At 38.9% G+C, this 27634-nt stretch overlaps 1 protein-coding gene across 1 annotated transcript in view; it reads right to left on the bottom strand.

Moving 5' to 3' along the window:
* The window catches only part of LOC124619556 (putative helicase MOV-10), a 343693-nt gene that overhangs the window by 58885 nt on the left and 257174 nt on the right, over positions 1-27634 (bottom strand). Inside the window, exon 14 of the mRNA XM_047146034.1 lies at positions 2411-2533. Within this exon, the coding sequence (XP_047001990.1) occupies positions 2411-2533 (123 nt within the window). The remainder of the gene's footprint in view (positions 1-2410; positions 2534-27634) is intronic.

The following is a 27634-nucleotide window of genomic DNA, read 5'->3' as shown; positions in this document are numbered from 1 at the left end:
TCACAAAGCTACCTCTGAAACACTCAACAGTCCCTTCATGACAATCTCCATTATTTTTGAAGGAAAATTCATGGGTAAGTCTAAACCAGATAAAGTATTTGTTTAGAAAAAGGTCATTCCCTAAGCCACATTCTTTTTTATATTATGCACATTTTATTTTTTTTTTGGTTAGTTTTGGGGTTACAGTCCCATTCTTGAGCAAGTATTTTCTGCCTGATTAATTGTGGTCAGAGCCCAGATATTCTCCTAGAAGTACACTTCCGCTACAACTAGACAAACTTAACATAGGAAGTTTGAAAATAAATAAATAAATAAATAATCCAATTTTTAATCAACATGGAAAAATAAAATAGTACAAATTAAAAATTAAATCATAGAATCAGTTGATATGCTTTTTTATTTGTACTTCGTGTAGCAGAAGGTTGCAAAGGAAATGATAAAATACTACCTGCAACTGGAAGCCTGTGATAAACTAAATGAGTTTTCAAACATTTCCAGTCTGTCCAAAACAGGACGGTGACATTAAAAAACATGCAGAAGCAGCTGCAGGTAATGGAAGAAACCAAAGGAAAGTCGAGAGCAGCCTTCATGTAGGAACGAATGTTCGATGGCTGATGATGGTGATGACAAAGAATTGCTACAATGTTTGCACAAACAACTGATCATTCACATCACAGTACATCTATAAATGTAAGTAACATAACAGAAAACCTTCTTGGATTTTCCCTTGACAAGCAGAGTATGTTCAAAGTACAAAGACATTGATTGATACACTCATTGTACGCACAGTGAGACTAACTTTGCAATATGTGCAACAGATTTAATCAGTGACAGAATGGGCTAGCAAAAACAGACATTCTGCAGAGCTCGGGAACATCTGATGGTCCAGTGATCAGAATTCTTCAGATATAAGAAAATGTGAGAGAGTTCTATCATTCACTGCAATCAGATAGACTGTTTTCAATGGCACTCATTGCTCATTGCATTTGACTGAGAACCTGGAGTCTATGCCCCTCAGGGACTGAGTACCGAAGTGACACTGGGAAGATCGCTTTTACTTACTGCTTATAACACTATATTCATGAAACTTGAGGTAAGCAGTGAAAGAAATGGTACTGGTTGATCATACTCATCACAGTTTGTGTGTAACGTGGGCAAGTCAAGTAAATGTAGTGCAAAGTGTACACATTTGTGTGATGTGAGGCAAATAATAAGTATCAAACTCATGAAACGTTGTCATCTGATAGCTATCTTTACAGATCTGATCTCCCTTTTCATATGATTTCTGGTCCTTTGGCAGTCATACACTATTCTGTAGATGTGGAGTAACACATCTTCTGTGTATAGTTCCTGTGCCAGACCATAATGGACCTGGCAAAACTGTGGGTTGCTGTCTACTACCAGAGGACCTACAGCACCAAGACTCTGCGGTATCTCACCCCCCCCCCCCCCCCCCCCAACCCCCCTGCCTGTCATTGGTGCCACTGCCATCACACGCCAATTGTCAATTTTATCTCCTTGGCGGGAACACTGCACAAGAGAACAAACAGAAGAGGAGCTATTCCTCATATTATACACAAGAGCTTTGTTTGCCAGAGAATGACAAACTGATGACAGTGTTCGCTACTTCACGGGAGCCATTAGGCCATCTTAGTACAGACAGTCTGATGAAAAAATGTGCTTGTAGTGTTAAGAGTGAAACTGATTTATTTATTTGGAAGAGGTCAGTATTGTAAAGACAGCAATATTTTTATTGGCCCTCGACAGTTCTAGAGGGAACTGCCAAAATCTCTTCGGTGAGAGCAACAAATTTTGTTGTAGCAAATTCACAGTCATTAAGTCATCACGAACCCTCACAGCCATCAGATGCAAACTAAGAACCCCTCCAACTATACTTCATTCTGTCAGCAAGGGAGATCACTGGCTTGTGACATTACAGAGAGAAAATGATTATTTTAGTCTATGAACATAAACTGAATTGTGTTCCGCAAAAACAAAAAACAATCAAATGTCACCACAAGTAGTATGCTGTTTCACTGTGAATCAGTGATCTATGCATAAGGTCAATTACCCTTTGGCTTGAGTTGCAAAAATGTGTCTATAGCTGAAAACACACCCACATATCATGAATCAGATAACAGACAAGAAGTACAGTCTCACACTGTATGTAATGCCATTGGCTCAGAAATGGTGGTAATACTTTTATTATGAAACTGTAACCTCATTTTTTAAACAACAAGTAAATCATCAAGTTTGGTGCCTACAGCATGTCGTGAGAAATTGATTGTTATTTTCCAGGGAATTTTACCCATCTGACTGCAACAACAGCTTGCACACCAAATCAAGTTCTTATAGTAACAGAAAGTACCAATCTAACAACCAAAGATACAAAAAACACAGAGATACATACCTGCCACAGAAAACAAGAGTGATGACCACAATGCGATATTTGCATAAGTCTTCGCGGCTGGGAAAGTAATACATTCCTTCAGATCTATTACTGTAATCGTAAATATCTGCAGGAACTGTATCCCTGGAAACAGAACAAAATTAGAGTGAGTTTTGTTTGTTGTTACAACCTTCAAGACAATTTTACATTTGAGTGGCAACATTCTGAGACGATAATTTAAACATTTAGGAACTACAATGATAATTTCTTTTGTTGATAGCACTATGCATTTGAAGAATTTATTCCATTTTCAAGTGCTGTGTAGTTTCTATAGATACCAAATATGTGACGCAAACATGTGAATATGTGTGTGTGTGTGTGTGTGTGTGTGTGTGTGTGTGTGTGTAGCGCATGTCATTCAGTAAGTACTGTAATGCTGAGTAATAAAAACAATCTCAATCTGGATAATTCCAGTGCAACTACAGAGAGGCCAGTCTCTATGAATAAGTACCACTGCACTAGACCCACCACATCTGTATCCTATTTAGTAATTATTTATAATCAATCATTTTAGGTATGAAATATATGCCATTAAACGTTCATGGGATTGCATATACACTTACGAGTAACTGAAAGAGATGGCTGATGTGTTAAAAAAACGGAGGGTGGGGAGAGAGAGAGAGAGAGAGAGAGAGAGAGAGAGAGAGAGAGAAGGTCTGTAGGAAGCAGCTGAATTGCTACCAGCAAGCTGATCTCTTTCAATGAAATTTCTCAAAATTTAAGGACATGAAAGGAAAAGACGTGTTACAAAAAGTTTCTAACACAGTAAATAACACAAACAGAGAGCCTCTCACTCTTCAATTCCTAGACTCTCAAAGAGGAAGTGCAATAACAGGACTGTCAAGTAACTGAAAGAACTTCAAATTATGGCTCAAGAGTCACAAGAAAAATGACAGATCAAAATAAAACTATGGAGTTAAATAACATGTACTGTCTAACATACATGTACCTGGACTTCCTTACACAGGCATAAGCAAGAGAAATACGACTTTACCATGAAAAAAAAAAAAAAAAAAAAAAAAAAAAAAAAAAAAAAAAAAAAAAACCACAGAACACACCGCAGAAAGAAATCAGTTATGATGATGTCATGTTTCTTCCATCTACGTAAGTCTTCAAAGAAACCACAGCACAGCCTTGACCACAATATATGGGAGGGGGGAGGGGACACACAACAACAACAACCTATATTTGCATGGTTAGCTGGGCGAAATTTGGGAAATTCAGGTTTATAGTATTACGTGATAAGAAAATTTCTCAAAAAGACTCTTGCATCAGAATATATAGTCCCGCTCCAAGTACAAAGTCAAAGACGAGGATGAGAAGTCAGTATGAAAATAACTTAAAACTTCTTCCTTGAACTATCAAGTAGTGCCCTGTGGCACTACTTGGCCATATGTAAGGAGACAGCACATTCTGTCCTAGTATTTCCCATCCAAACAGCCACAGCACTTCATTTCCCCCATTTCTCACTTGAATTGATACTCAGCAGCACGATACCTTGTTCCACTTGAGCAAAACCACTGTATCAAATTACTGTGTAACAAACAGTTGTTTCTTAATCAAATTTTGACCACTTGAAAAAATGTTCCTGTTAGAGTACAAAAGGGAGAATATCCTCCTCTTTAAAAGACTGACAGAGAAATGGAGAGAATCTGACTTTAATCCTCATTTTGCTTTTCCCACCAGAAACTCCATACATGTCCTTGGGGACGGTTTGCTTGTGTTTCCACCACTGGACAGGGACACTTTAAAATGTGGGTATAGGGGATGGAACAGTATTGTAGAACAACACAAAGTCTGTGTGCTAACATAACATGGTGCTCAAAGTCTATATTTGTTGTAATAAGCTACTAGTATACGACCAGAAATTAAGTAATGAGTTAGTGCGCAAAAATAATTTGCAATATAGCGATGAGTACAACATCAAAGCAACTAAGATTAAATTATTATTATATACAGGTATTACAAAACAATCATGAAAGATCATGGTAGCTCAAGGTATAGGTGTAACACTCAGACCTTGTGTTGCACTTTTGTTGCTCTACAATACTGTGACTTGTACATGTTATTTTAAGAATGCAATAGTTTAGTTGTTAGTTATTTCCTTTTGTCACCTACATACATAACATGTAATTTGTTCACTGTTACTGTATTCTTATCACCAAACCTCAACTAATCTTCTGCATGCTTACTCAATGGTGATATTTTACACACTGTACTTGCCTTATGACTGCTTTGATAAGTTAGTACAGTTGGTACACAACACTGTTATAATCAAACAATGGAAACTCCAGGTAGGAACACCCACAATGTACGAAAAGATAGGCTGCTGCTTATCGTACAGAAGACATGTCAAGTTGCAGACAGGCATGATTAAAACATTCACATACAACTTTTGGCCACAGCCTTCGTCAGTACAGACATGGCACGCTCACCAACTACAGCATCTTGGGCCGGAACGCATCACTTAGGATGCAAGCAGCAATCTAGGGGTAGGGGGTAGGGGGTAGGGGGTAGGGGTAGGAGTGTCAGGTGGGGAGAGAGATGAATGCTGTCTGGTGGAGTGTGCATGGACTAGAATGCCAATAGGTGCAGCGTCAGGAGGTTGCGCGGCAGGGAGGTGGGGGGTGGGGGGTGGGGTGGGTGGGGGTGGGGGGGTGGGGGGAAGGAACACAGTAAGTGAGGAATAGGTTAAGACGGGTAGATGCATCGGCAGAGAGCTGCAAGGTAGAATAGAATGGGGAGGAGATGATACGACACAGGGAGTGGAAACCGATGGTGGGAAGTGTGGGGACAGTATGTTACCATAGGTTGTGGCCTCAAGCTTCAGTAACATACTTTAACTAAAAAAATATAGAAGAGAATTTATTATTCCAATACACTCCGGTTTGGATTATGTGATTTATATAATTACATTGCAAATTGTGCATATTGCATTGTTTTGCATACTCATTGGATGTAACTTCCTCCTTATTCTTTATATGTTGCTATTGTATTTCTGTATGTTTACTACTGCAGTTCCACTTGGTGTTCATAATAACTTTGCTCTTGACTTGTGAGTCTCAGTCATCTTTCATCTGTTGTGTGAATATGAGCCTGTGCACTTGGTGCAACATGCAAGATATTTTATGTAAATCTTGTTGTATTTCTAAAATGCCAATTTATCACTTTCTTCTTCTCCCTAGAATGACATGTTATGACATGACATTATACAGTATATTGCACATATGACAGAGACTTATTGAGAGGTATCTGCATAAATATATTATATACAGGATGAACAATAATAAAACCGACAAACTGCAGGGACTGGATTCCTGACCTGAAGTGGAAGAAAAAATGTCCTATGAATGTGTGTCTGGAAATTCTTGCCATGCTTGATGGTGCTGACGAATTAAAGTTTCTCTGACCATGTACCATGTGTTCCTCATGTGCTGCAGGCTGTGTGAGTGATGTAGTGTACTGTAAGCAGCAAAATGGTCTGGTATTCATGTTGGGAACAAGCTGAGATGGTGTTTGTGTGTGGCCAAACAGGCTGAAACAAGCTTGGCTATACCAAAAAAGTACCCTCACAGACACCAACCACATCACAACATTTCAAGCCCTTTTTGGGTGTTTGTGTGATCATGGGTCCTCTCACACAGGTGAAAGTGCAGGGAGGCAGTCAACTGTGCACACACTAGATTTGGAGGACCCAGTTCTACAGGATATTGAGGCGATCTCTAATATAAGCTCAAGGTAAGTGGCCCGCCAACATGGTGTAAGCCAAAGTATGATTAATACGTATCTCGCACGACAACTGCTACTATCCCTATCACCTGCAACAAGTGCAAGGATTATGAGCAGTGGATTTCCCTCTATGGGAATGATTTGTCAATGGTTTTTGCACCAAAGCGTCACAATTATGGGATTTCTGTCATCAGTCCTCTTTGCCAATCAAGCAACCTCTAGCAGAACTGACATCATTAATTTTCATAATAAGCATCTGTGGGCTACAGACAGTCCTTGGGGAATGGTTGAGGCATCTCATCAGCATCAGTTCAGCATCAATGTGTGGGCAATGATTCTTGGTGACAACATACTTGGACCAGTTGTTATTCCACAATGCCTTGATGGACAAATGTACCTGGATTTCCTGCGGAATACTCTGTCTGGGCTGCCTGAGAATGTGCCTTTGTCAACACAACAGGTTATGTGGTTTCTGCACGACAGAGCACCACCCACTTCCACATTACAGTTTGGTGACACATTACCTTTCCCCACATTGGATGTTACATAGAGGCCCTGTAGCATGGCCTGCTAGATAACCGGACTTAAACCCCCTAGACTTTTACCTCTGGGGGCATCTGAAAAGCATTATGTATGTTGAACCAGTTCCTGATGTGCAGACCCTTCAACAGGATAATCACATCACCTGTGACGCTATTCGGAGAGAGGCTGGAATGTGCAAAATAGTGCAGCAATCTATGATGTGATGTGTGAATGTGTGCATTAAATCCCATGGAGGTCCCTTTGAACATCTGTTATGATGTGGAAGTGTTGCAATACTATTCTGCTGTAGTCTGTTGGTTTTATTAATGCTCATCCTGTATATCCATGTTTTATCATCCTGTATATCCATGCTTTGTAAATATGTAGCCACCCTATTTAATTATACTTTTATTTTTGATCTATACGGATATGGTGATGGCAACTTAGATTTGCCAAAACTGGTCATCATAAATAAGATTATAATTAGTGATCTTTGCTGCTGAAGTTTTTACTTCTGCATTTTGTACTACTATAGATCGCCCCCAAACTTGAATGATGTCAAGCGTATATCACAAAGCTCACCCGATAAAATGTCAATGTTCACCTTTAAAACATCACACTGGTTGCTTCAGACCAAAGCAGGTGGCATGGAACTGGTACCAGGCAGTTGTGTAGCCTTCTAATGCTGGCAAAAGTCACTGTACTGAAGTGGTGTGTGTGTGCTAGTTGATTGTACAGAATCCACTCAGTAAGACAGGTTCACATGGAGATGCAACAGGATGGCAGAAAAATTCTGTACTTTTTGAATGTACATTCAAATAACATTACCAGATTTGTTAGGGTATCTGTCAAATGTGTACACAAGGGATGGTGTTCACTCACAGTCATGTAACATAGCATAAGGACATTGGTACTAACCAAATGAGGCCAGAGAAGAGTGTGACGCCTCGTCAGTGACAATCATTACTGCCGTCTGTGAATGCAGGTCCATCTCAGCCAGTTTCTAAGTGAACATTGCGAAGGCAGCTGCATGTGATGGACATCAGAGACTACTGGCTCTTAAATGAATACTGTATTGCTCACAGCAGCACGTGAAGGTTTATGCCTTCAATGGGTCAAACAACACGGTAACTGGATAATAGTTGACTGGAGGCATAGAGTATGGTCTGAAGAGTCACAATTTTGCCTCTTTTGCCTTTAACCTACAAAGTGCTTAGGATAGGGAAGGGAGAAAGAAAACGAGTTTTAAGAGAGATTGGCAGACACACTCAGTTTGAGAAAACAGATGAACAGGAGTCAGATTTTATCATACAGCCTCCATTTAAACAGTGTTTAACAGAAAGTAATCAGAAACTGCCAGTTCATCTTCAGCAAAGCAGTTACAATCCCATTAGTATGCAGTATCAGTTATCTTTATTACACCAGAACATTCCGGGACTTAGAAATAAAGTTGATGAACTACTCATTTGTATTGATGAAATGAATTCATCTAACCAAATTGACATAATCTGCCTCTCTGAACATCAAGTGACCACTGATATAGATTTGTTAGACATTTCAGGATTTAAGCTAGCTTCACAATAAAGGATGGCAGCCAAAAACAGTTGCAGGATAGAATTTTTTTATTAAATTCTTGACCAAGGTTTCGGTACATATAAATATACCTTCATCAGAAGTACATTTCTAAAATTACATCATGCACTGGAGAATAATGAAACAATTATGCCAAAAGGCGTCGTCAGTAATTAAAATATCATCTCCATTTGTACAACATGTGTAATGGGTACAGGATCAAAGCGAACAGTTTAACAATGTTACTTCGCCTATGAACTGTTGAGACACGAGTGTTTTTGGCTGCCATCCTTTATTGTGAAGAATTTTAACAGTTGCTGCTGCAGCCATGTTTAAAATCTTGATTTAAGCTAGCTTCCTACTTCTGCAGAGTAGATATGGATGGAGGAGGAGTTGCCACATTTATCAAAAACTGCCATAAATTCAAGAACATTGACATTAATAAATTCTGTTTAGAGCAGCATCTAGAAGCATGTGCAACAGAAGTAGAGTTCCATAACAGATCCTATATAATAATAACTATTTACCGAGCACCTGCAGGAAATTATAATCTATTCTTAGATCGTCTAGAAGCTGTTTTGGGTTATTTAACACGAAGAAACAAAGAAATTTTGATTGCTGGTGACTTTAACACAGATTTTCTAATGCAATCTTCCAATAAACATTCACTGCAGTTAGTAATGTTGTCTTTCAATCTAACTCACACTGTAAACTTTCCAACTAGGATCACTAAATCCTCAAGGACAGCCATTGATAACATTTTTATAGACAAATCAAAGAAACAAAATCATATCATAAAACCTGTTATAAATGGACTATCAGATCATGACATGCAGATCCTTGTTTTAGATGTAAATTCTAAGCAGATTACCAAGACTGCTAAATCTGAGTACAGGAGAGTAGTCAATCAACCAAAAATTGAGTGTTTTAGAAAACTGCTCAAAGATATGAACTGGAAAGATGTTTATAGTGCTCATGACATGAATGAAAAATATAACACATTCATGAACAATGTCAGTACCATGTTTGAAAACTGTTTTCCTCTAAAAGTTACTTAAATTAAACAGAAGTCTATAATAAAACCATGGATTACACAAGGAATAAAGATTTCCTGTAAGACAAAAAGGAAAATGTATCTGTCAACCAAGAATAGCTCCAATGCTGATGATTTAGCTAAATACAAGGAATACTGTAAAACATTAAAAAAAGTAATTCAGACGTCTAAACAAATGCACTACGAGAAGAAGATAGCAATGTCAGGGAACAAAATAAAAACAATATGGGATATAGTGAAAGAGCAGACTGGCAGAACCAGAAAGGAACAGGAGCAAATAGCACTAAGGGTAGATGACACATTAGTAACTGATGGGCATAGTGTGGCAAATCTATTTAACAAGTACTTTATATCCGTTACTGATAGAATGGGACTTTCAGGATCAGTAAATAATGCCCTTGAATATCTGAAACTAACCTTCACAAATAGCTTCAAGGACATGAATATATCATTCACTTCACCAAAAGAAATAACGTCCATATTAAAATCTTTAAAAACAAAGCATTCTAGTGGCTACGATGAAATATCAACAAAGTTAATTAATGCATGTTCTTGTGAGTTTAATACAATTCTAAGTTACTTGTGTAACCAGTCAATTATAACTGGAACATTTCCTGACTGGCTAAAATATGCAGATGTTAAGCCTCTATTCAAGAAAGGGGATAAAGAGATACCATCAAACTACAGACCGATTTCACTTTTGCCAGCATTCTCAAACACTTTAGAAAAAGTAATGTACAGGCAGCTGCTCAACCATCTGACCACAAATAACATATTATCAAGAACACAGTTTGGATTTCTGAAGGATTCTGATATTGAGAAGGCTATTTAAACCTACAGTGAAAATGTACTTAATTCATTAAACAACAAATTACAAGCAGCAGGTACTTTCTGTGATTTGTCAAAGGCATTTGATTGTGTGAACCACAACATCCTTTTAAGTAAATTAGAATTCTATGCTGTCACGGGCAGTGCTGCAAAATGGTTCAAGTCATACCTCACTAACAGGAAACAAAGGGTGTCAGTGCAAGGGACTAGTGAATTAAGTCATCAGTCATTATCAGAATGGGAAGAAATTACATGTGGTGTCTCACAAGGATCCATCTTAGGGCCATTGCTTTTTCTTTGTACATTAATGATCTCTCATCAGTTACACTGCCAGAAGCAGAGTTTGTTTTGTTTGCAGATGACACAAGTATTGCAATAAACAGTACGTCGAGTGTAGTTCTAGAAAGATCTGCTAATGATATTTTCATGGATATTAATAAATGGTTTAAAGCCAACTCACTGACATTAAACTTCGAAAAGACTCACTATATGCAATTCAGAACCTGTAAGAGGTTTCCACCCAGCATATGCATAAAATACGAAGAAGAACAGATAGAAGAGGTTGACAGTCTTAAATTCCTGGGATTACAACTTGATAATAAATTCAGTTGGGAAGAGCACACCACAGAACTGCAGAAATGCCTTAACAAATCTGTATTTGCAATTCGAGTGTTAGCAGACATAGGCGACATAAAAATGAAAAAGCTTGCATACTTTGCCTACTTTCATTCCATAATGTCATATGGTATAATATTTTGGGGTAACTCTTCAAGTCAAACAAAAGTTTTCAGAGTCCAAAAGCGTGTAATACGTATTATTTGTGGAGTAAATTCACGGACGTCCTGTAGAAACCTCTTCAAAGAACTGGGTATACTAACTACTGCCTCTCAGTATATTTACTCATTAATGAAATTTGTCCTAAATAATATATCTCTTTTTCCAACCAACAGCTCAGTTCATACATACAATACCAGGAACAAAAATGATCTGCACAAGGACTTAAAAGCACTTACTTTAGTTCAAAAAGGGGTCCACTACTCAGGAACACTCATCTTCAATAATTTGCCAGTAAACATAAAAAATTTAGTTACAAATAAAGATCAGTTTAAAAGGAGCCTGAAAGACTTACTAGTGGCCAACTCCTTCTACTCCATTGACGAATTTTTTAATAGAAACAAATGATGTATTGTATATATTCATACTATTAGTATTTTTATTTCAGCTTTTTAAAAAAAAAAAAAAAAAAAAAAAAAAAAAGATTGACATGTTCCACATCCACGAGGATCTCCTCAGCACGGATCTATGGAACGAAAACTAATCTAATCTAATCTAATCTGTGTTCTTCAGCTCAAATACAGTTCCACAATGTTAGTTTTTTTACTCCGATCCACTAATTCAGGGAATTGTGAACACAAAATGGGATATTTATTTTGACATTTTGGGTGACCAAGTGTGTGTCTTCCTGCTTCACCATCATGACAAAAATGTTGTGAACACTCCTGTCTCCAAAGATGACAACATGGCTGCACATACTCATTCCTGATTTTACCTACTGCCTGTCAACTGGCATACAAAATTATCCAATTTTAATTCGAGAACTTCAGGCTCTGTGATTCAGTGGGTAGTACATAGCACTCAACATTTCCCAAAAATTTGGTAGCTCACAGGATGTAATATGACATTTTCTGGAGGAACTAAGACCACTATTATGTCTACATCAGAGTTACAGAGTTGTAGCATATGCCTCCTAGGAGGGGGACTAATAATTTTGCTTTGTTTTTGTGTGGACTATTCTAATTTTAAATTTGCATTCTTCGGGAGAGAACATTTCTGGTGTAGAAAATGGACAGTTAGAGGCATTTATTTAGAGACCAGTTTTAATAATACAATGTCACAGCAGGCCAAGGAAACAAAGGGTCAACACAAGTTTTGCATACTGGAGCCACTTTCTCAATACCTAAGGCGGAGAGATACAACTGGCAAGCAAAATATTGCTTACTTCCTCTACTAGGGCACCCTCTGGTAAAGAAGCCATTCTGTGTCGCAAAATAGTGCCATATACTTCTCCTTTACATGATACGATCGTCACGGAAAACATGTTGCATAGGCTGCTGAAGACTGCTCACACTAATAACAGATTTTGCACAAAAAAGAAGAGAATGTGACAATGGCCAGTGAGACAATATTACCCTCCACCACAACAGAGAGCCGATGATGAACCTGACATTTGGCAAAAGGAGTCAACCACATCATGTCACCACCACTATCTGCCATACCAGGCTTCCACCTTCACCAAACGGCTGGAACCTGTCTGCCACAGCTGAAGACTTCATTATTAAATGGTGGGAAACTGCTTGTTCAATGTTTTGTCATATCAGTCGTACTTCCTGTAATTTCTCAGCAGCAAATTAACAAGAACCGACGGTCAAGAGTTGTGTAAATGGATGCACTCCAACTGAAACTACTGAATGACATCCTTTTCAGGGCTTAGATAACTACCATCATGCCCTGATGCAAAGGACAGCCTACACAAGATCCTTCCCATCCCTCCAAAAGCGGTGTTCTGTCACCCACATAACCTACATGACATCCTGGTCTACATCTACATCTACGTGATTACTCTGCTATTCACAATAAAGTGCCTGGCAAAGGGTTCAATGAACCACCTTCATGCTGTCTCTCTACCGTTCCACTCTCGAACGGCACATGGGAAAAATGAGCTCTTAAATTTTTCTGTGCAAGCCCTGATTTCTCTCATTTTATCGTGATGATCATTTCTCCCTATGTAGGTGGGTGCCAACAGAATGTTTTCGCAATCGGAGGAGAAAACTGGTGATTGAAATTTCATGAGAAGATCCCGTTGCAACGAAAATCACCTATGTTTTAATGATTGCCACTCCAATTCATGTATCATTTCTGTGACACTATATCCCCTATTTCGCAATAATAAAAAATGAACTGCCCTTCTTTGTACTTTTTCTATGTCGTCCGTCAGTCCCACCTGATACGGATCCCACACCACACAGCAATACCCCAGAATAGGGTGGACAAGCGTAGTGTAAGCAGTCTTTTTGGTAGACCTGTTGCACCTTCTAAGTGTTCTGCCTATGAATCACAGTCTTTGGTTTGCTCTACCCACAATATTATCTATGTGATCGCTCTGCATCCTTAACGGTTTAACGTTGCAAAGCAATATGAAATGGAATGATCATGTAAGGACCATACTAAAGGAGGCAAATGGTAGAGTTTGGTTTATTAGAAGAGTTTTAGGAAAGCACGGTTCATCTGTAAAGGTGATCGTGTATACAACACTAGGCTACATTCTTTCTGAGGAATGCTATTGAGAAAATATAGAGAACAGGCATTTGCAGCTGACTGCAGAACACTTTTACTGCCATAACCAACGTTTTGCATTAGGACCACAAAGGTGAGATGAGAGGAATTAGGGATTGTACGGAGGCTTATGGACAATTCTGCTCTATTTCTGAGTGGAACAGGAAAGGAAATAACTAGCAGTGGTACAAGGGACCCACTGCTATGTACCATATGGTGGCTTGTGGAGCATATGTGCAGACACAGATGAAGCTGTCTTCCCCGATAACAATAGTGTCTTCTAGCAGGATAACTGTCGAAGTCACAAGGTCAGAATTGTGCAACAGTGGTTCGGGCAGCATTATAGTGAACTCCCGCTGATGTCTTGGCCACCAAATTAGCTCAATCTGAACCCAATGGAACACACCAACTCCCCATCCAGAAGTCATAGGTCCATAATGTGACTGAAGACGCATCTGGTGCCAGATACGTCCAGGAAACTACTACGGATTTGTCATCCCTTCCATCGAGAACCACTGCTATATTATGTTCAGAAGGTAGACCAACATTCTACTAGGCAGATGGTCATAGTGTTTTAACTAAGCAGTGTATCTTTGTAGGGATGCAGGAATGATTTGTCATGTCCAGATACTCTGTCTTCGAGAGTAGTTTATGGCTTTGTCCTCACAAACCAAAAGGCTACAGTCTTCTCGATATTTCCCAGTGTACAGTTAGCACTGAAAGAACTGCATTGCCACACACCTGTCCCGAGGGCACTGTCCATAATACCACAGAACATGTGGCTTCTGACATTAACCAGAGGCTTTCGGGGTGCATGTGCCTACACTATAGTACCCTGTGTTTGTAAATGTTTTTTTTCTTTTTTTGATTAACTGTGAATTTGTTTGCGAAAATGTATAACAAACACTATATGCAACATATCAAAAAATGACAACAGAACATGTTAATGTACACTTGTGGGAGAAAATATTATTGTATCTAGGAACTGATTAATTATTTATAAAACTGTTTCTTTTTCAATCAAGATGCCATATCTGATAAACAACTAACAACTGACTGTGAAGAGGAGTCACTGTCATTTATATGGAGGACAACTCCAGATTTCACCATGTAACCTGTGGCTGCTGTATCCATTGAGCACAGAGGCGTTAACAGATTAAAAATGTCTCTCGTCTAGACACAAGCACATGAGTCAGCCTTCTGCTAACAGTTTAAACTTCACCACACTTATTCAGAGCAAACCAAAGTTAACATATCAGTATAGTAGCCGCTTGTCAGTCAATTAAATTTTTGTCTCCATCGTCAGTCTACAAGTCCAAATGGGGAGAACCAAGAAGACTTTAGCAATACACTCTAGCAGCCCCTAATGTGTGTAAAAGACACATCATCATCATTTAATGTGAAAGTTACCATATGGAGTTCTTGTTTTATTCCTGTTTTCCAGACAATTCATCGTTCCTTCCGTGTAGTTTTCTGCTTCATCCAGATGGAGCTTTTTCAGACTGTGGCAAATGAATCTTTGGCAAATTTTATAGAATTTAGACGAGACTTCAACACAACACACAAGAGGCTACACATAAACCATAAATTTGTACCAACATGTGAGCCACAGGTATATTCAATACAATTTACATTGAAAGCAAAATGTGACAAATAAGGACATACATACATTACTGGTCTGCTAAGACCACAGCACCTAGAACACCCAAGAATCTACACATGCTAAGCAGGTCTTGTTAAGATATTCTTACAAAACAAAGTTTTGCCAAGCTTAACAAGGACAAGGACACACACACACACACACACACACACACACACACACACACACACACACACACAATGTGCTACATATAATCACCTCACAATTAAAGACTGGCAGTTAAAAAGCCTATGATACATCTTCAATTTTTTGGTCCTGTCCTCCTCAGTTGCGCGTAATACTACGGTGTGTTGTTGATTTTCACTTATGGACCGTCTGACAGCAACAGAATAAAACACAATTTTAGTGCCATACGCGTTTCGCCTTTATTTTCTGCAAGGCATCATCAGTGGCCTGTAATATGTACATATGTTAGCTATTTTATTTACATTTTTGTCACTGTGCCTATAGGTTATAAACAGTTCTGGTGGTTGGTATTTCCTATTAAGTAGTAATGTTTTGAACTGTACTTACAGGTTGCGTAGACAGTTTCTTACATATTACGCTCCTGTTGCATTTTTGGTCTTATTCTTCTTCCTATGAGCGCCAATTTGCTGTTTTTTCTGCATTCCACAGCACTATGCACTGAACGCTTTTTTTAATGCAATGTTTTGGTTTCTGTTGCCGACTGTCAAATGTTTTTGCCAAAGATCGAATATTACTGCCAAACTTATGAGTGTAACTATCGAAGTATCTGTGGTCTGTTGGTGTATGCATTTGTGTGTGCGCTTGTGTGTGTGTGTGTGTGTGTGTGTGTGTGTGTGTGTGTGTGTGTGTGTGTTTTTTGGTGTCATATTATTTTATTTTATTGTATTTAATTATTTATTTTTGTTTGTGTCCTGTGTATGTGTGTGTGTGTGTGTTTTGGTGTGATATATATATATATATATATATATATATATATATATATATGTGTGTGTGTGTGTGTGTGTGTGTGTGTGTGTGTGTGTCTGTATTTTGGTGTTATGCATTTTTTTTGGATTGGGGGGAGCTGTGAGTGTGTGTGTGTGTGTGTGTGTGTGTGTGTGTGTCTGTATTTTGGTGTTATGCATTTTTTTTTGGATTGGGGGGAGCTGTGAGTGTGTGTGTGTGTGTGTGTGTGTGTGTGTGTGTGTGTGTGTGTGTGTGTGTGTATTTTGGTGTTATATACTTTTTTTATGTTATCATTTCCTTTATTAAGTGTAGTAAGGAGCCTGTGCTGATGTGTGTTTGTTCATTTATCACATGTTTGTTTTCTGCTATGGCTTTGTGGATGTGGAAGTTTTCTTGCATTTGTATAAGATGTTTGTCATGGTTGCTTATTCTCATTATTTTCATTTCTTGTTCCATGTTTGTAGGATGATGGTTGTAGTGTTTTAAATGCTCTACAAATGTGGAATGGTTTGTTTCATACTTCCAACATCTGATATGTTCTTTGTATCTTGTTTCAAAATTCCTGCATGTCATGCCTATGTATACTGCATCACAACTTTGACATTCAAGTTTATATATTCCTGATTGTTGGAATTTGTCCTTCTTGGTAGCTGGCTGGCTTAGGTGTGATTGAAGGGTTTGCCCAGGCTTATATGCTATTTTGAAGCCCTGTCTCTTTAGGATGTTTGCAACTCTGTGTGTTAGTTTATGTGTGTAGGTCATGGTGTACCATCTGGTTCTTTTCTGTGTGGTGTTGTCATTGTGTGTGTTTGTTGAGTGCGTTTGTAAGTTTTCAGCTTGTGAGTTCTTTTGTATTGTGGAAATGTTGTGTTTGTTTTTTATTTGTGTTTTTATTTTTTGATTGAGCCTGTGTACCACATGTGTGTCATACCCGTTGTTCCTAGCTATTTGTATGATCGTGTTCATTTCTTGTTCATAGTTTCTCTTACTGAGTGGGATTCTGTTTAATCTATGTAACATGTGTCTTAGTGCTGCAAATTTCTGGCTTTGGGGGTGGTTGGATGTGGAATGTATTATTGTGTCCGTGGCTGTTGGTTTTCTAAAGATGTTAAATGTATGTTTTGCATTTTCTTTTTTAATTGTAATGTCAAGAAAATTTATTTGATTTTCTTTTTCTTTTTCAAGTGTGAATTTTACGTTCTTATGAGCTTTGTTTATTTCTGAATGGAGTTCATCTATTTTTTCACTTGGCTCGTCTACCAAACAAATAATGTCATCCACGTATCTGTACCAATATATGATTTTGAAACTTTCATTTGTGGTTATCTTATCAAATATCTGATTTTCAAGGTGACTGATGAAAATGTTTGCTAGTGTTCCTGATATTGGGGATCCCATGGGCAGTCCATCAGTTTGTAGATAATATTCTTCCTCAAACTGAAAGTAGTTTTGTTCAGTTGTCAGTCTGAGCATATCTGTTATTTCTTTTATTGCGTCTGTGGTGAGGTTGCTGTGGGATGAGAGATTTTGTTCTATGATTTCTATTGTTTCTGTGATAGGGATGGAGGTATACATATTTTCTATATCGAATGAAATCAGTGATGCTGTGTGTGGTACCTGTATGTTCTGTATATTTTCTATTAGGTTTCCTGTGTTTATCACTGTTCTGTTGTTTTCTACTTTATAGTGTTTTGTAACTAACTTTTGCAGGTGTTTGGCTATGCGGTATGTTGGGGCTTTCTTGAAGTTGATAACAGGTCTCATTGGCATTCCGTCTTTATGTACTTTCGGTTGACTGCGGAGTGTTGGTGCTTTTGGGTTTTTCTGTGTTAAGTAGTATTTTTGTTTGTCTGTGAGTGTGTGTTCAATGTTTTTCAGTGTTCGTTTCACATTTGCCTGGAATCGTGTAGTTGGATCTGACTTCAGTTTTTGTATTGCGTTGGTGTTTATGTATTCCTTGGTTTTTGTGATGTATTGCTCTTTATCCATGAGTACTGTTACATTTCCCTTGTCTGCTCTTGTTATTAATACGTTGTTGTTTGTTAACTTTTGTTTTAACCTTTTCATAGTAGCAGCTTCTGTTTGGTTGTTCTTATTGTGTGTCTGCTGTGTTTGTTTTATTATGCCTTTTATTTCTTCTTTTACTAGTTCTCTTGTCAGTCCTATGTTTATTTCACAATTATTTTGTTGTTCTTCACGTGTAAGGATGTGTTCGGTTTCTACTATGAGATTTTCTATGTATTGATTGTTCACCTTGCTATTGGTGCAGTGTTTCAAACCTTTCTCCAAGAGCATTTTTTCGTTTTCGTGTAGTTCTGTCTCTGTTAGGTTAACTAAGCGTGGATGGAATGAGTGTTGGTGTTCATGTGGTTTCACATTTAAAATGTAAATGTATTTTTGCGTCTTTTTTACTGTTAGTTTCATTATCTTGTGTTTATGTTTGTTTTGTAAATGTTTCATTGCTATGTATGTGTTGTGCTCAGTTTTTTCTACTAGTGCCATGAAAACTGCGGCGTTTCCTACGTTTTTTGCCAATTCTAGATGAGTTTCATAGAGCATCATGTTTAGGTGCTGTTTTTTCGAATAGAGCATCTTAATTTCATGTCGTAACCAATATCGTTCTGCAAATGATTTCGACTTTTGTGCCACTGTAGAACTGTTTTTAACCTTTACATTAATGTAGCTTGGAATTAAATCGTTCTTTTTGCATGTTCTGTTGAATTTTATACGCTGTATCGTCTTATGGAGTCTCAGATGTATTTTCTTGAACCTGTTGTACACGTTGACAGGGTATGCTTGACATAGCTGTATTGACATCTTCAATTTTTTGGTCCTGTCCTCCTCAGTTGCGCGTAATACTATGGTGTGTTGATGATTTTCACTTATGGACCGTCTGACAGCAACTGAATAAAACACAATTTTAGTGCCATACGCGTTTCGCCTTTATTTTCTGCAAGGCATCATCAGTGGCCTGTAATATGTACATATGTTAGCTATTTTATTTACATTTTTGTCACTGTGCCTATAAGTTAAAAACAGTTCTGGTGGTTGGTATTTCCTATTAAGTAGTAATGTTTTGAACCGTACTTACAGGTTGCGTAGACAGTTTCTTACATATTACGCTCCTGTTGCATTTTTGGTCTTATTCTTCTTCCTATGAGCGCCAATTTGCTGTTTTTTCTGCATTCCACAGCACTATGCACTGAACGCTTTTTTTAATGCAATGTTTTGGTTTCTGTTGCCGACTGTCAAATGTTTTTGCCAAAGATCGAATATTACTGCCAAACTTAAGAGTGTAACTATCGAAGTATCTGTGGTCTGTTGGTGTATGCATTTGTGTGTGCGCTTGTGTGTGTGTGTGTGTGTGTGTGTGTGTGTGTGTGTGTGTGTGTGTGTGTGTGTGTGAGTGAGTGTTTTTTGGTGTCATATTATTTTATTTTATTGTATTTAATTATTTATTTTTGTTTATGTCCTGTGTATGTGTGTGTGGAACAAGAAATGAAAATAATGAGAATAAGCAACCATGACAAACATCTTATACAAATGCAAGAAAACTTCCACATCCAGAAAGCCATAGCAGAAAACAAACATGTGATAAATGAACAAACACACATCAGCACAGGCTCCTTACTACACTTAATAAAGGAAATGATAACATAAAAAAAGTATATAACACCAAAATACACACACACACACACACACACACACACACACACACACACACACAAGCGCACACACAAATGCATACACCAACAGACCACAGATATTTCGATAGTTACACTCTTAAGTTTGGCAGTAATATTCGATCTTTGGCAAAAACATTTGACAGTCGGCAACAGAAACCAAAACATTGCATTAAAAAAAGCGTTCAGTGCATAGTGCTGTGGAATGCAGAAAAAACAGCAAATTGGCGCTCATAGGAAGAAGAATAAGACCAAAAATGCAACAGGAGCGTAATATGTAAGAAACTGTCTACGCAACCTGTAAGTACAGTTCAAAACATTACTACTTAATAGGAAATACCAACCACCAGAACTGTTTTTAACTTATAGGCACAGTGACAAAAATGTAAATAAAATAGCTAACATATGTACATATTACAGGCCACTGATGATGCCTTGCAGAAAATAAAGGCGAAACACGTATGGCACTAAAATTGTGTTTTATTCAGTTGCTGTCAGACGGTCCATAAGTGAAAATCATCAACACACCATAGTATTACGCGCAACTGAGGAGGACAGGACCAAAAAATTGAAGATGTCAATACAGCTATGTCAAGCATTCCCTGTCAACGTGTACAACAGATTCAAGAAAATACATCTGAGACTCCATAAGACGATACAGCATATAAAATTCAACAGAACATGCAAAAAGAACGATTTAATTCCAAGCTACATTAATGTAAAGGTTAAAAACAGTTCTACAGTGGCACAAAAGTCGAAATCATTTGCAGAACGATATTGGTTACGACATGAAATTAAGATGCTCTATTCGAAAAAACAGCACCTAAACATGATGCTCTATGAAACTCATCTAGAATTGGCAAAAAACGTAGGAAACGCCGCAGTTTTCATGGCACTAGTAGAAAAAACTGAGCACAACACATACATAGCAATGAAACATTTACAAAACAAACATAAACACAAGATAATGAAACTAACAGTAAAAAAGACGCAAAAATACATTTACATTTTAAATGTGAAACCACATGAACACCAACACTCATTTCATCCATGCTTAGTTAACCTAACAGAGACAGAACTACACGAAAACGAAAAAATGCTCTTGGAGAAAGGTTTGAAACACTGCACCAATAGCAAGGTGAACAATCAATACATAGAAAATCTCATAGTAGAAACCGAACACATCCTTACACGTGAAGAACAACAAAATAATTGTGAAATAAACATAGGACTGACAAGAGAACTAGTAAAAGAAGAAATAAAAGGCATAATAAAACAAACACAGCAGACACACAATAAGAACAACCAAACAGAAGCTGCTACTATGAAAAGGTTAAAACAAAAGTTAACAAACAACAACGTATTAATAACAAGAGCAGACAAGGGAAATGTAACAGTACTCATGGATAAAGAGCAATACATCACAAAAACCAAGGAATACATAAACACCAACGCAATACAAAAACTGAAGTCAGATCCAACTACACGATTCCAGGCAAATGTGAAACGAACACTGAAAAACATTGAACACACACTCACAGACAAACAAAAATACTACTTAACACAGAAAAACCCAAAAGCACCAACACTCCGCAGTCAACCGAAAGTACATAAAGACGGAATGCCAATGAGACCTGTTATCAACTTCAAGAAAGCCCCAACATACCGCATAGCCAAACACCTGCAAAAGTTAGTTACAAAACACTATAAAGTAGAAAACAACAGAACAGTGATAAACACAGGAAACCTAATAGAAAATATACAGAACATACAGGTACCACACACAGCATCACTGATTTCATTCGATATAGAAAATATGTATACCTCCATCCCTATCACAGAAACAATAGAAATCATAGAACAAAATCTCTCATCCCACAGCAACCTCACCACAGACGCAATAAAAGAAATAACAGATATGCTCAGACTGACAACTGAACAAAACTACTTTCAGTTTGAGGAAGAATATTATCTACAAACTGATGGACTGCCCATGGGATCCCCAATATCAGGAACACTAGCAAACATTTTCATCAGTCACCTTGAAAATCAGATATTTGATAAGATAACCACAAATGAAAGTTTCAAAATCATATATTGGTACAGATACGTGGATGACATTATTTGTTTGGTAGACGAGCCAAGTGAAAAAATAGATGAACTCCATTCAGAAATAAACAAAGCTCATAAGAACGTAAAATTCACACTTGAAAAAGAAAAAGAAAATCAAATAAATTTTCTTGACATTACAATTAAAAAAGAAAATGCAAAACATACATTTAACATCTTTAGAAAACCAACAGCCACAGACACAATAATACATTCCACATCCAACCACCCCCAAAGCCAGAAATTTGCAGCACTAAGACACATGTTACATAGATTAAACAGAATCCCACTCAGTAAGAGAAACTATGAACAAGAAATGAACACGATCATACAAATAGCTAGGAACAACGGGTATGACACACATGTGGTACACAGGCTCAATCAAAAAATAAAAACACAAATAAAAAACAAACACAACATTTCCACAATACAAAAGAACTCACAAGCTGAAAACTTACAAACGCACTCAACAAACACACACAATGACAACACCACACAGAAAAGAACCAGATGGTACACCATGACCTACACACATAAACTAACACACAGAGTTGCAAACATCCTAAAGAGACAGGGCTTCAAAATAGCATATAAGCCTGGGCAAACCCTTCAATCACACCTAAGCCAGCCAGCTACCAAGAAGGACAAATTCCAACAATCAGGAATATATAAACTTGAATGTCAAAGTTGTGATGCAGTATACATAGGCATGACATGCAGGAATTTTGAAACAAGATACAAAGAACATATCAGATGTTGGAAGTATGAAACAAACCATTCCACATTTGCAGAGCATTTAAAACACTACAACCATCATCCTACAAACATGGAACAAGAAATGAAAATAATGAGAATAAGCAACCATGACAAACATCTTATACAAATGCAAGAAAACTTCCACATCCACAAAGCCATAGCAGAAAACAAACATGTGATAAATGAACAAACACACATCAGCACAGGCTCCTTACTACACTTAATAAAGGAAATGATAACATAAAAAAAAGTATATAACACCAAAATACACACACACACACACACACACACACACACACACACAGCTCCCCCCAATCCAAAAAAAAATGCATAACACCAAAATACAGACACACACACACACACACACACACACACACACACACACACACACACACACACTCACAGCTCCCCCCAATCCAAAAAAAATGCATAACACCAAAATACAGACACACACACACACACACACACACACACACACACACACACACACACCCACACACATATATATATATATATATATATATATATATATATATATATATATATATATATCACACCAAAACACACACACACACATACACAGGACACAAACAAAAATAAATAATTAAATACAATAAAATAAAATAAAATAATATGACACCAAAAAAAACACACACACACACACACACACACACACACACACACACACACAAGCGCACACACAAATGCATACACCAACAGACCACAGATACTTCGATAGTTACACTCATAAGTTTGGCAGTAATATTCGATCTTTGGCAAAAACATTTGACAGTCGGCAACAGAAACCAAAACATTGCATTAAAAAAAGCGTTCAGTGCATAGTGCTGTGGAATGCAGAAAAAACAGCAAATTGGCGCTCATAGGAAGAAGAATAAGACCAAAAATGCAACAGGAGCGTAATATGTAAGAAACTGTCTACGCAACCTGTAAGTACAGTTCAAAACATTACTACTTAATAGGAAATACCAACCACCAGAACTGTTTATAACCTATAGGCACAGTGACAAAAATGTAAATAAAATAGCTAACATATGTACATATTACAGGCCACTGATGATGCCTTGCAGAAAATAAAGGCGAAACGCGTATGGCACTAAAATTGTGTTTTATTCAGTTGCTGTCAGACGGTCCATAAGTGAAAATCATCAACACACCTATGCTACATGTGTATCAAAAGGTAATTTCACTCAAGGAAACTACAAAATTTGCTTACTGCTGGCCAGAACCTTCAGGAGGTGCAAGTTTTATTACTGCCAGTGTATGCATGATAGTACATGACACTTGGCTCTGGCTTTTGCAACTATTAGTTCTCTCTTTGGGGAAGAAGGCATTACTCCTTAAGGTTAGAAATAATGTTACTGAAATCCAGAATAGGGTCACAAACTAATGTGTTTCTAGGTGTGGCTGAAGAAAAATCTATACCATTAAGAAATTATGTAAATAGGATGGAAATTGGTAGGTGTGATATACATGTACAGACAATCAAATGATTCAGTTTCATGAAAATTGGATAACTTATTCAAGAGAAAGAGCTTCACAAATTTAGCAAGTCAATGACACACTGATCCACCTCCATCCTTATTGAAGCAGTTACTCAACATGGCAACAGTTGATAGAGATATTTGACATCCTTCTGAGGGATAACATGCCTATTCTGTCCAATACATGCCTTAGATTGTGAAAATTCCAGTATGGTTGAAGAGCCCTGCCCATAACGCTCCAAACATTCTCAATTGGGGAGAGATCCAGTGACCTAGGTGGCAAAGGTACAGTTTGGCAAGCAAAGAGACAAGCGGTAGAAAATCTCACTGTGTGGAAGCAGATATAATCTCCCTGAAATGTAAGCCCAGGATGGGTTGCCATTTATAGCAACAAAATGGGTCATAGAATATTGTCAACGTACTGCTGTACTATAATGGTGCTGCAGATGACAACCAAAGTGGTCCTGCTGTTAAAAGAAATGGCACCCCAGACTACCACAATGATTTGTTGGCCTGTGTGACGGGTGACAGTCAGGTTGATATCCCACTGCTGTCTGGGATGTCTTCGCTGATCATCAGGACTCCTGTTGAAGCAGGACTCATCACTAAAGATAATTCTACTCCAGTTAATATCATTACATACCGAAGACATGTCTGAAAACACCACAATCAGTGGTGGTATACCAAACTGACTGTTGTCCGCCATACGGCCTGGCAACCAGGAGTGACTGCCTGGGGTGTCATTTCTTTTCACTGAAGGATCCCTTTGCTTGTCAACTGTGGCACCCTTACAACAGAGTGGTACACTGACAATATTCTATGCCCTGTTTTGTTGCCCTTCATAGTAAGCCATCCTGGGCATACATTTCACCAAGACAATGCCCGCCTACACACAGCGAGAGTTTCTGCTGCTAGTCTTCGTGCTTGCCAAACCTTATCTTGGCCAGAAAGATAGCTGAATCTCTCCCACAATTGAGGACATTTGGAGGATTATGGGCAGAGCCCTCCAACCAGGTAAGAATTTTAATGACCTAACCCATCAATTGAACAAATTTGGCACGATATCCCTCAGGAAGACATCCAACAACTCTATCAATCGGTGCCAAATCGAATAACTACTTGCATATGGGCTACACATGGACCAATGCATTGTTAACTTGCTCAACATGTGAAACTAACTCTCTTCAATCAATCACCCATTTTTTCTGAAACTGTAATCATTTATTTGTTTGTCTGTACATGTACATCACATCTATCACTTTCAGTCCCATCCAGATAAATCCCTCATGGTGGGTCTTTTTTTTTTGTCTTAAGAGTGTTTTTGTCCTCCTGTAGATAAGTGCTTGCCAGCGACTCCATCTCATAATTTTGTCTTACATTATGTTTCACACAAATATGACCTTTATAATTTTACATCTTTGTGCCCTCTTCACATTTTGTCTAATTTCAAATACACTCCTGGAAATGGAAAAAAGAACACATTGACACCGGAGTGTCAGACCCACCATACTTGCTCCGGACACTGCGAGAGGGCTGTACAAGCAATGATCACACGCACGGCACAGCGGACACACCAGGAACCGCGGTGTTGGCCGTCGAATGGCGCTAGCTGCGCAGCATTTGTGCACCGCCGCCGTCAGTGTCATCCAGTTTGCCGTGGCATACGGAGCTCCATCGCAGTCTTTAACACTGGTAGCATGCCGCGACAGCGTGGACATGAACCGTATGTGCAGTTGACGGACTTTGAGCGAGGGCGTATAGTGGGCATGCGGGAGGCCGGGTGGACGTACCGCCGAATTGCTCAACACGTGGGGCGTGAGGTCTCCACAGTACATCGATGTTGTCGCCAGTGGTCGGCGGAAGGTGCACGTGCCCGTCGACCTGGGACCGGACCGCAGCGATGCACGGATGCACGCCAAGACCGTAGGATCCTACGCAATGCCGTAGGGGACCGCACCGCCACTTCCCAGCAAATTAGGGACACTGTTGCTCCTGGGGTATCGGCGAGGACCATTCGCAACCGTCTCCATGAAGCTGGGCTACGGTCCTGCACACCGTTACGCCGTCTTCCGCTCACGCCCCAACATCGTGCAGCCCGCCTCCAGTGGTGTCGCGACAGGCGTGAATGGAGGGACGAATGGAGACGTGTCGTCTTCAGCGATGAGAGTTGCTTCTGCCTTGGTGCCAATGATGGTCGTATACGTGTTTGGCGCCGTGCAGGTGAGCGCCACAATCAGGACTGCATACGATCGAGGCACACAGGGCCAACACCTGGCATCATGGTGTGGGGAGCGATCTCCTACACTGGCCGTACACCACTGGTGATCGTCGAGGGGACACTGAATAGTGCACGGTACATCCAAACCGTCATTGAACCCACCGTTCTACCATTCCTAGACCGGCAAGGGAACTTGCTGTTCCAACAGGACAATGCACGTCCGCATGTATCCCGTGCCACCCAACGTGCTCTAGAAGGTGTAAGTCAGCTACCCTGGCCAGCAAGATCTCCGGATCTGTCCCCCATTGAGCATGTTTGGGACTGGATGAAGCGTCGTCTCACGCGGTCTGCATGTCCAGCACGAACGCTGGTCCAACTGAGGCGCCAGGTGGAAATGGCATGGCAAGCCGTTCCACAGGACTACATCCAGCATCTCTACGATTGTCTCCATGGGAGAATAGCAGCCTGCATTGCTGCGAAAGGTGGATATACACTGTACTAGTGCCGACATTGTGCATGCTCTGTTGCCTGTGTCTATGTGCCTGTGGTTCTGTCACTGTGATCATGTGATGTATCTGACCCCAGGAATGTGTCAATAAAGTTTCCCCTTCCTGGGACAATGAATTCACGGTGTTCTTATTTCAATTTCCAGGAGTGTATTTTTCCTTGAATACATGAATATGCAGAACAAGTTTCTTCTTAGCTGGCAGAAGAACTGCTTCCCAATATAATTCACTCCTAAGCTTTCGGATTTACCAATTTCCTTCCAAGTGACTGATATCTGCCACTTGCACCTTACACTGTATTTCCACCACTTTCTCTTGGTAAAAAGAAGAAATGTTTTGCTTTTGAAACTCAGATTTGAACTATTTATTACTGCCTAATATTAAGCCACACTTTTCGTATCCTTACAATCTGTATTAACTAGCCTGTTCACACGTAACAGCTTAGAGAATTTTTTTTTTTTTTTTTTTTTTTTTTTTTTTGTGGTTTTAGGGCACACAACTTCAACGGTCATTAGCGCCCAGACTACATTAGGAATGCACCGCGAGTCTCAAGTTTAAAACAGCAACGAAACGGAAAACACGATAAAAGACAGACTGACAGGCATAGGATTAAAAAAAGGAAACAGCATAATCAAATGTCCTTTGAGAGGGTTGTCAAATTGATAAAATGAAGAACGCGAGCAGCTGCTCGTGGGTCATCCGCTAAAATGGCTTCTACAGTACATGGCAGGCCAAGATCAAAACGCAGGGTGTTAAAATCCGGACAGGACGTTAAAATGTGGCGGACCGTCAGCAATTGCC

The sequence above is a fragment of the Schistocerca americana genome, chromosome 6, assembly GCF_021461395.2.
Source record: "Schistocerca americana isolate TAMUIC-IGC-003095 chromosome 6, iqSchAmer2.1, whole genome shotgun sequence".
Taxonomy (NCBI): domain Eukaryota; kingdom Metazoa; phylum Arthropoda; class Insecta; order Orthoptera; family Acrididae; genus Schistocerca; species Schistocerca americana.
This window is presented reverse-complemented; position numbering and strand designations above follow the sequence as displayed.